This window comes from Cicer arietinum, chromosome 1 (assembly GCF_000331145.2).
Source record: "Cicer arietinum cultivar CDC Frontier isolate Library 1 chromosome 1, Cicar.CDCFrontier_v2.0, whole genome shotgun sequence".
Lineage (NCBI taxonomy): Eukaryota > Viridiplantae > Streptophyta > Magnoliopsida > Fabales > Fabaceae > Cicer > Cicer arietinum.
In genome coordinates, this window is record NC_021160.2 from 39,844,486 (window position 1) to 39,855,478 (window position 10,993).

A 10,993-nucleotide genomic window follows, 5' to 3' on the forward strand; every position below is an offset into this window, starting at 1 on the left:
GGCATTCTTTCAAAAGTACTGTCACCTATAAAGATCCAAATATCAATTAATAAATTTATAATATAAAAAATTTGTCAATAAGCTAAACCATACCAGAGGTCATAAAGATAAAATCATGACACTGATCACTACTATGCAAACACACTTATATAATGGCCATTCAGAGACAACTTTTTGGTACAAGAAATTGCATTTTAGAAAACTAGAAATTTAGCTTCTAAGAAAGATCCAGAAAAATGTTATCATTTAGTTGAAGATGAAACTTGGGGTTTCTAGAAAAAGCTTCTTTTAAAACTTGAACACATTTGGGATTCTGTGATGAAGATAGAGCAGTGAACTAAAAATGCACAAAAAGTGAACATCAGACAAAATCCAACTTATAATAAAAACTGTAATTAAACACAGCTAAATAGGAAGAAAAAAATGACCTTATGCAAGGTCTTTATGAAGCTAAAGTCCTTATATACATTGATAAGAAAGAAAAGCAAGCCAAGATATGTCATTTGGGATGCAGGAAAAAGGTCCATAATATTGCATATAACCAAGTTATAAAGGATATGTATTATTGGGTAAAACTAGTTTGCTAACTTGTGGGTAAAATAAAAGGATTTTTCTAAAACGATAGGTTAACGAGAAGGTTGACTTTGGGTGTGTGTGAGAGTCTCCCGTTAGATGTGATATGGCTAGAAAAAGTGCATATAAGTTTGAGTCATCCCTCGTCTTACAAATTGGTTTTGTAGAGCTGAGTTAAGCACAACTCGAAATAATGGACCCATTGGGCCACCCAGTTCAAGCTTCAAAGGTCCAAAGTAAGGCATGGGGCAAGTGTGTTTCAAGTCCAACATTAGATGCGATATGGCCTGAAAAAGTGTTTACAAGTAGAAAGCATTACTCACTTTACAAGCTGGTTTGTCTGATTGAGTTAGGCCCAACGGAAAAATCTAAGAGGATGTTTCAACCATCTTTCATAGTCTTAAACATATTTAATGAGGACATCCAAAAGCCACTCCACACTCCACAATAAAGTTTTTGTCCATGCGATATAGTCTTGGTTGATGAGTTGATTACATACAAAACTTGAGTAGTGGATAGAGGCAAGTGTATGAGAAAGGATAAAAAACAGAGAGAAACATTGTTCTAGAATCTGTTTTGTATTGGTGAAAGTAGTTCTTGTTACTAAACCAGAGAGGTCATCAGCTATATATCATTAACCCTTAACCTTCACTAATTAGGGGCTAACCTACACCAACTCTCTGAGTTGGTACAGCTGACATTAACAGAGAGACAGTTTTCATTAACTAAAAATTACAGTTCTATATTTTCACCAAGTGCAGCAAGGTACGAAATAGCAAAGTTTTGGTTATATTATATTAATAAAGATTTGAGACCAGACCACAAGTTGCATGTTAAATAAGATAATTTGATCAATATGAGAATGTGTGTTGGGAAAAGTGTGTTAGAGAGTGCATCGTAAGCACTGAATTCATATAGATAATTTGATCATGTGAGAAGAAGACCAGTTCAGACTGAAAAGATGACAAATAGAAACTAATCCAATTTAAATGGGACTAGAAGACCTAGCAAATGATTAGGAGAAAGGGAAACCAACAACAAAGACCATAAACTTAATGGTCTAACTGAAATTTTGGTTTGTATAGAGCCTAGTAGTATCTAAGCATTGATCCATGCAACAAAGCCCACCTTTTAGAATAGACTTGACGGTTCCTCTTGCTTTTCCAGAAGCACGCAATTTGCACTAACGGTCACATTATTACAGCGACAATAATAGCAAAAAGGAATACTCCAAACTAAGCTCGAGCAAACTGCTTGATGAAATACATATGCAAACATAGAAAACTAATAGAAAATGAGGACACTCCAATTTACCTGTTTCCGAAGGTCATCAGTTTCTTTCTGGGCAAGATTATATTCACGTTCATGCCTTTTGAGGTCAGCCTGCGAAAGATATACTAAGCAAATCTAAATAAAACAAAAAACTAGCGGATAAAACTGTATTTTGTTATCATACCTTCAGCTCCAGGATGGTTTTCTCTAAGTTAGAATTTTCGTTCAGGGAGTGTTGCAATTTTTGGTTCATCAAAGAGTATGCTTCAGTCATCTTTTCATGCTCCACTACATGAATGTCAATTATTTATTTTAGCAAAAAAGGTATGGCACTGAATGTGACAGAGAGAATACTTGCATAGCTCTTAGTCTACAGTAACATCAGGTTGTAAGAGATATACCTACTTGATCAAATTATGTTTGTTAATTGTACTGTACAGAACTGTTATATATAGAACTATACCTTAGATAGTTAGTCAGTTTTCTTTTCTGTTAGTTAGAGGTGACAGCTGTCGCACTCTCATTGGTTAATAGGAAACTTGACTGGCAAGCTGTACGGCTATAGGTACATTGACTCAAGCTATATAAACTTGTCAGCTGTTTTAGTTGTGGAGAAGAACGACCACAGGTCATTGCTGCTGCTGGCCGCGAGAGGCAGAGGGGAGGGAAGATATGAGAAATTGGGTTAAAGTTCTGTTTTAAACCATAAAATAGGTTTTCAAAAGTCGTCGAAAAATACATCCCAAAAAACAGGATCATGTTTAAACGCCGATCCTACGAGCTTACAAGGTGATCAAAGCTGATCACACGTGCTGGCAATTTTGATTACTCTTTGACCTTGTCACATAACAATAAGGACAAAAATGTGGACAGGAAAAGACTTAATTTTATCTTCTTCTCTAAGTTAACAAATTATTTAGTGACTCCCATTTAACTCAACAAAAAGACATACCTCTCTCATCTTCTATGGCTTCTGCTTTCTCCTCTAACTCGTATAGAACCTGAGAAAGTTCATTGAGGATTGCATCATCTCTCAATAAATATACTTATTTGTGTTTACGTGTGTATTAATAAATTTAATATATTGATAATTGAAAAAAAAAATTAAAAACTTAAAAGATAACACAGTGAACAATACGACTAGCAACAAATGCCACCAAAAAAGCTGTATTGGAAACAATATTTGCTATTTATAAAGAATAGATAACTTTTGACATGCAAACAGAACAAAAGAGAATATTAGGTTCGGTTTTTGTTCATAGGTTTCACCATTGAAGTGCAACCAAAATTACTACATATTTAAGCCAATTCTAATGTACTACTTTATTTTTAATATGCATCAAAAATAATGTCATGGGTTTTCTGTAGGCACCTTACATTGCATTTGAGTGTTTGATCAAAATAAAGGGAAACCAATTCCTTTCAAACAGATATTACATACACACAATTAGTTAGTCAAGATTCCAACCAGGAAGTGTTGTGTTAAAAGTAGGCAAGAAAATAGGGATCAAAACACAAGAGGTCTTGTAAACAGAATAACGAACTACAGCTGTGTAGTTGTAATAGTTGTAGAGAAAAGAAAGGCATTGAGTGTATTTGGACTGAGTTTGTGAAGAGCCCAGGTCTCCAAATACCCTGTAATTCTTTTTTTCTTACTCGCTCCAACTCTGACTTATCCTAATTCTGAAAACCCACTGGTGAAAATTGGAAGTTTGGGGTCCTTCAATAAAATTTCAATTTTCTTAAATTGGGAATTAAGGCACAGTCAATTATATCAAAATGTTTCATCGTATTAACTAACTAGTAGTAGAAATACATGAAGAAATATATTATTATAAATGTTCAGTCAAATTTCTGTTATGTCAATGTTATATAAAAAGACGAGCACATCAGTCATACCCGTTGCAAAATTGCCTCTGACTCCTTCCTTCCCAATTGTTCGTGTCTCAAAGCATCAACAGCCTCTTGGTATTTTGCATACATCTTCGCCAACTGCAACAAACAGAAGGATACAGTAAGAAGATTTAACTGTGCAAATCAAATGAGACAACGGCTCAAGAATTAGAATTAAATTTTAAATAACTCACACTCCACCCATCTCTCAAAAGTGAAGCTGCTAATGCTGTTCCAGAAACCCCAACTGGGATTTTTGAGACTAGTGCATTATTTTCTTCATCCATGCTATCATCTACAATAGATGTCAGCCACCTGTAACAAAAAAACAACTATAATAAATATTTTTCTAGGAGAAAATAAAGGCTTGCATGGCCATAATTAAGGATTTTTCAGAACTAAATACATGAAGAAAGGTTTAGGAGTGATGAAATTCCATATGTCGATCTTGCACAAAATGCCAAAATGATAACTAACATTAGCTTTCACTAGTCACTACTACTTCATAAAGAGTCTTTATCAAACAAGAACTCATACTGGTATGATACTCAATTACAAATCCTGATTTGAAAGGAAAACTACAATTTTCTTTCTCTATTAAACCTTTCATAGAGAATAGAGAATTTCTATCAGAACTTAAGCTGTAAATTATAAGCATTAGCATTATTAGTTATTTATTATCATCACTGGACTTGGGCTTGTACAACTTAAGAACTTGATCAACTTATCACAAGTAAAAACAGAAATATTAGGTTAAGGTGCTGTAATACAGCAAATGTAACAATAATCTTCAGTTTACTATTTCCCACAGTGAACTTATAATTCTCAACATGGTATCTCTTAATAATATTGGTTGATGTTTTATTGTGAATACCCATATAAATAGAATCAAATTCAAGTTAAATTAGGTGTTGTCAAATGGCAGCCAGGGCAACAGAGTGGCTTATTGCAGTGACGGTTTTTTGACACACTGTCATAAAATGGTGGTGTCGTGCCAGATTTTGTATGGCGGTTGTCAAAAATGTGGCCGCCACAAGCCATGCAGCGAAAAATGGACCATATTTTGAAAAGGGGGAAAAATGAATATGGGTCATGTGGCCCAACCTGATCCAAACCCACAGCCCAAAAAGGGTGTGAAAACCTAAAACTGAGTGCAGACTCTGTTTCACATTCTTTCTTCTACTAGTTTTTGTATTTCGTATCTGTTAGTGACTTTCTCTCCTGCTGTGTTTTTCGATTTTACTCTGCTCTACTTTTATTTTTCTTTTGCTTCCTGCACTGTGGAAATTCTTTTTCTTTCTTTACTTCCTTATCTTTTTATTGTAGTGTACTTTAAAACCTGTTTTTCAAATACTGTAATTCTCTTGGTTGTTTACCAAAAAGTCTGTTTTTATTTGTCTTTTGATCCCGCATTTTAGTTCCATCTGTTTTATGTTGTTATTTGCTTGAAATTTGTTTCTATTTTTGAACAATGTAGTTATTAGTTATTACCCTATTATTTCTAAAGTAAATTATAATTCCTATTGGCTATTGCATTCCAACACTACAATCAAATGCATGAAATGATCATGACCATTGCTCAATGCTATCAACAGTGGAAACCCTGTTATTCACCATGGGTTGGTTACTTATATATCTGGTAGAGCTACATCAACTTTCAAAAAAGAAGTGGCGAATTTTTGCATATTTCAGTCCTTGTTTCTCAACCAACAAATGAGCATGAAACTCTATCTATTTATGCTGCACCTTTGACATCTCGAGCTACTTAAGCGGGAAAAGCAGCACACACAGGAATAAGATGGGAAAGTAAGTATAACCAAGTGCTTTGAAAGATCAAGAACGACATACGGTTCAGTGGAGAAACTTCTGAATGGAAGATTGCTTAGTTCATTCATCTTCTTCCTTGTCTCCATTTCAGCTTCAAGCTTTTCAAGCTTTTCTTTCAAATCAGAAGTCTCCTACAAGAATCCAAATAGACATAAAATTAGACTATTTGTACATTTCGCACATGATAAATTTTAAGTTAATATCTACCAAGTACCCACAAATAAAATGAGAAAACAGTCGCCCCGTATCATCTAAGCACTAATCATCATCAAGCATTACCTATAATAAGCTTAAAACCCAGCTTATGGAAGAGGTTAAGTTAATTACCATTTGTTCAAATAACGTGTTCAATACAAAAGGGGAAAGCAAACAAATACAGAACATTGGCACCTGGCTGACGAAGAATACTATACCTTTTCAAACTGCTTTCTCTCAGATAATTCCTTCTCAAGTCTGTCTTTATAATCATCTTCAACTTGCTTTAGATGTGACTGATTAAACACAAGTAAAAATTACCAAAGACATTCAAGCATTCAAATCTCTAATTTGACAGATTCCAAACATTAGAAGACTGTAATAGAAAACAAACTTCACCTCCATCGCTTTTAAAACACCCTCTAGGTCTGCTGCTTTTCTTGACCATTCCTCAGAACTCTCTTTGTAGAGCTCATTGAGCTTATTGACCTATTAACATGATATATTCAAATATTCAAATTCAGCTACATATAAAATACACAACTTAAAATCAGTGTTGTTAGGACCTCAAATGAGAATTTGTGGCCTATGGTAACTGGCAGAAAATCCGCCATGCTATAATGCCGTGGGATCGCCATGGCAGAAATTTAACAACACTGTCATGAACAATGCTCATTCCTTTTCCAAGATTGTGTCATTTGCTGCTTAATTTTCCTATGACCCCAAACATGTATTGGGATAGTTCCTTTTTAAATTCTCTTAGACCTTCTACTCAAGGCTGCTTCAAGAGGTCTACTATCTCAGGTATGCCACAGTAACGGGAAGCCTTTTTGCATCTTGTTTTTCAAGCACTTCATTGTACAATGATTTACTTGTTTTGAAGGATATCCCACCCATACTTGCCATTATTGTAATTCATCACTCTTTTCAATCATAAATTTATTTTATTATCAAATAATACTAAAGAATGTTTGACATTCATAGACACAATGCTCCTACAAAAACCGCAACCAAGGGAAACGTACGACTACAAACCATTTACTCATCAGTCATTACAGACGTCGTTGTGCTAAGGTTGCTATGAAGATGAAACTTCAGATTCTATAAAGTAAACAGCATCATGCATGGCATTCTCTCCTTATAAACATAATCAATTTTATCCTCCAATATGGACAAACTATATGTAATACCACAGGTCATCATATTCCTGTCTCATGGTGAATAAATGGTTTAATTATTATGAGATCGTAACTGGTAAATGGGAGTCTTAAATTCATGGACAGGGATAGAATTAGCAAGGAAACCACCATCCACTTTATTGTTTACTTCGATCATTGGATGCAATGTAATTAACAATAGAACAAATCACTAAGCAGCTATTCCTTAAAAAACATTGATAGAAGTGATGAAAAGAACATCAAATTTACTACAAGCGCAAAATTTGACTGCCGATGGATTAAATACAGGATTTAATTATGAAAAACTAACCTTTAGTCATAAGCTATGAATCTATAATGCTTCAGCTTATTGCCATTTCCAAGCATTGTAAATACAAATTTAAATTTACCAAGTTTCTTTTCTTTCATTCACCTCCTATCTCCAACAGATACTATTATTGTGCCACAGAAAAAGAAAGACAGATAGGCATGCAGCTATATCCAATGCTTAAGCATATAATAGCAATATTTGAAAGGGAAAAAATAGTTGGGATTATATTTTGGGAAGGACAAAGCACTCACAGTTGAAAGTTCAGCAGATAATTGCTCTTCGTTGGCTGCAGCAGCATCTTTTGCTGATATTAATTCCTAGAAACATATAAAAGCTCAATCAAGCAGGGTTTCGGATGAAAGGAATTCATACATCACATGTCAAGATAAAGAATTGAACGTTTTCAACCTCTTGCATAGATTTAAGCTTCATTTCTAGCTCCCTTACTCTATCCTTATTCCATTGTAGAGATTTAGAGCATTCACTGAACTGTCTTTCAACCTGAAAGTATTGACAAAATATCAAATTACGATCAAACAAAAAAATAATAAAAACATTAAAATTCAAATAGAAATTTACTATTATTATTATAATATTAAACTCACATCTTCAAGTTTGGAAGATATATCGGCTTCAGATTCTGTATGCTTTCTGCGCAGCTCTAAGGAACTGTTAATTTTAGCAGTCAACTCCTCATTAAGCCAAGCACTCTGCCTCTCGACAATCTCCTTCTCCTGCATACATGCATTATACGGTTTTAGTGAAATAAAAATGCAAGTGTTCTGTGTTCACTCTAAACAAAACGAGTAAATGTAGAGCACAAAAAGCAAGCAATAGATGTTTAGAAACATTTCCCCATTTCAGACAACAGCAAAGCAGACCAGTTCATTTAACACGTCGAAGTATACTTAAATTATTATATTGCATGGGTATGACTGTTATCTATTTAGAAATTAGCCGTTAATGAGAAAAAACAGAGTCATTGATGGAATTAAGTAGCACTGATAATCTCTCCGGGCATTAAAACCAATGGTAAATCCAAGAAAATTTGTAACTAACCTGCTCGAGGCGAGTGCAAGCAGCCCGGCATCTCCCCAATTCAGCCTCAACTTCACTAAGGCGTGCTTCTTTATGGGCAGCATTTTCTGTTAAATTGACCTATAACAACACCATTGAAACACAAACATCAATGCAAACCAATTCACTAAAGAAGCCAAACCAACTACAGCACCAAAAGGAAGAGAAACTCACAATCTTATCAAGGTAGCTCCTAATAGTTGTGTTCTTCTCACTAAGCTCCAAATCCTTCTGCTCGTTCAACTCAATCAACTGCCTCTTTGACTTGTGCAGCTCACTCACCTCAGTCTTCAACCTCTCAATCTCTCTATCCTTCTCAACCTACAAAACCCAAAACCAATAACTTCAAAACAGCAACACAACACTACACAGGAATGCGACCAATTTTAAATATTCTAAACCTTGGGCCAGGATGGACAAACTTCGCTTGATACTCTTATGATAAAATAAACATAAATATTTAAAGAAACTTAGAATAACAATTTTTGAAACAAATATAAGTTACACAAGCTTCTTCAATTCAATTATTCTCTAAGCTCTCTCGTGTAGCTCTGTACGCACATATAAGCTCATAGAACTTTGCCATAAATGAAAAATCGCAAACTTAATTTTAATTGAGAAGCTCCAAAATCTATAAACTAGTCTAAACAAGAAACTAACAACTTAATATAAAATTTAAAATTAGTACAAACATTTAAAGTGAAAGTAAATAAATTATAAAAACAATAGAAAGTATGCACAATTATGCCACAACTACTACAATTTCGAAACGTGTGCGAAACGCACCAATTGCAACTGAATTTGGTGATTCTTCGCATGTGCATCAGAGAGATCACGGAGGTGTTGATCAAGGGAAGACTGTAGGTTAGATGCATGGGATTCAAGCTTAGAGAACTCAGCAGCTAGAGAGAGATACTTCTGCTCGACGAGGGAACAGTTCTGTTCGGCGTTGATGTCGGAGGCATCGGCTTTAGCGCGGACGGTGTCGAGTTCGTTGAGGAGGCCGCGGATGAAGGAGTCGGCTTTGGCGGCGACGGCGGTGGTGTCGCCGGATAACCGCGAGAACTCTTCGTCGGTGATAAAGAGGGGCATAACGTAAGGGGGACGATTATGCCCTAATCGGAGAGTTTGTCAGAAATAGTGAATAAGAGAGAGGGTGTAAAGGGAAATGAGAGGAACGAGGGAAGAAGTGAGAATTTGAAGAGGAAACCAAATGAAGGGATTATAAATGCATATGTCGGAGAAAGTTGTTTTCGCTTGTTTTGTGGGTTCCTTTGATTTTGTGGTCATTTGCTTAACAGGCTTTGGGTTCGTTAGATTTTGGATTGTGGTCATTTGCTTAACGGGCTTTGGGTTCATTAGATTTTGAAAAGGACATATTTTGAGGTTGTGTTTTGCACCCTCCATTTTCTTAATAATGTTGTTTTCTTACCTTATAACTTCAAAAAAAATCTCTCCAAAAACCCTTAATTCGTTCTTTTCGGTAGGAAAAATTATACACACATTTAGAATATGGTAGTGTAATTTACGCTACCGAAAGTTAGAATTCAATAAAAAATTGAAAAATTAAAAGTTTGGATAAGCATTCACCAAATATACTTTTGAGTGGGATTTGTTAGGATGTACAACTTCAAATCAAGTTTTTTTCTAAAAAGTTATATATTTTATTTTTCATTTATTATCTTCTCTCACATAAACCAATGTGGATAGAAACTCAAATCCATCGGTCGTTGGATAGTTCAATTATTTGAGCTCAAGATTAAAGGAGTTATTGAGTAAAAAAAACTAAAGTTCAAACCTCGAGAATAATAAAATAATAACATTACTAATATTTGTTGATTCAAATAAACAACAAAACTCCATTACAACTCACTTTCGTCATCCTCTGCATCTCAATCTTCATGTATTGAACCTTAAATAATGCACATTTCATTCTTTTTATAATTTTTTTCTTATTGTTAGTTTTGTCTACAAGAACACTTCTAAATGTTCGAACGGATAGTACATCTAAAAAGTGAGTGTTTAATTCTTATAAGAACTAAGTCTTGATAGACTTAATGAATAATTCCATAGTATACCAATTTAATTTAAATGTACATTTAAATTTAAACAATTGGACCATATTTGGAGATTGAAAATTATATTATCCTTACAAATTTGTGAATTACAAGTATAGAACAAAGGCAAGTGTTAGTGATAGATGTAGCAGTGTAAGAATTGAGAGAGGTAGAGAGAGAGTTGAAAGACATTTTATAATTGAATTTATGTATTGAATGTTATGTTTTCTCAATTATTACAAGAAGAAAAATCAAATGTACATAGTTGTTCTTAAAATGCACAATTATTAGTAGCAAGGACAATTGTCACTCAGTAACTATTATTAAAGTTGTAGCTTGTCATGCAAACTAATATTGTAGGGCAGCTTCTCACACAAGTTATACTAATAAAATACTAATATTTATTTAATTTAAATATGTATTTGTCTTTGCAAATATATTACTTTTTTATTTTAGTCTCTATAAATTTTTTTGTTTGAATTTAGTCTTTGTAAAATCAGAGACGATTGACTTTGATACCTAACGTCAAATCAACATTAAAAGAATGAAGAGTTTTCTAAAATTCCTAAATTCTTTTTTAAATTTGTATTCATATTTTCTTACTAATTATT

The 10,993-nt window shown here is 34.1% G+C and overlaps 1 protein-coding gene across 1 annotated transcript in view; it reads right to left on the reverse strand.

Moving 5' to 3' along the window:
* LOC101503894 (nuclear-pore anchor) overlaps positions 1 to 9,560 on the reverse strand; it is a 34,968-nt gene extending 25,408 nt beyond the window's left edge. The window contains exons 1-15 of the mRNA XM_073369406.1: positions 9,112 to 9,560; positions 8,500 to 8,646; positions 8,308 to 8,406; positions 7,854 to 7,982; positions 7,657 to 7,749; positions 7,500 to 7,565; positions 6,160 to 6,249; positions 5,979 to 6,056; positions 5,587 to 5,696; positions 3,933 to 4,053; positions 3,745 to 3,837; positions 2,798 to 2,846; positions 2,030 to 2,133; positions 1,888 to 1,956; positions 1 to 25 (exon numbers count right to left, since the gene is read on the reverse strand). Coding sequence (XP_073225507.1) covers positions 1 to 25; positions 1,888 to 1,956; positions 2,030 to 2,133; positions 2,798 to 2,846; positions 3,745 to 3,837; positions 3,933 to 4,053; positions 5,587 to 5,696; positions 5,979 to 6,056; positions 6,160 to 6,249; positions 7,500 to 7,565; positions 7,657 to 7,749; positions 7,854 to 7,982; positions 8,308 to 8,406; positions 8,500 to 8,646; positions 9,112 to 9,417 — 1,579 coding nt within the window. The 5' untranslated portion in view covers positions 9,418 to 9,560. The remainder of the gene's footprint in view (positions 26 to 1,887; positions 1,957 to 2,029; positions 2,134 to 2,797; positions 2,847 to 3,744; positions 3,838 to 3,932; positions 4,054 to 5,586; positions 5,697 to 5,978; positions 6,057 to 6,159; positions 6,250 to 7,499; positions 7,566 to 7,656; positions 7,750 to 7,853; positions 7,983 to 8,307; positions 8,407 to 8,499; positions 8,647 to 9,111) is intronic.
* Between the last annotated feature and the right edge of the window lie 1,433 nt (positions 9,561 to 10,993).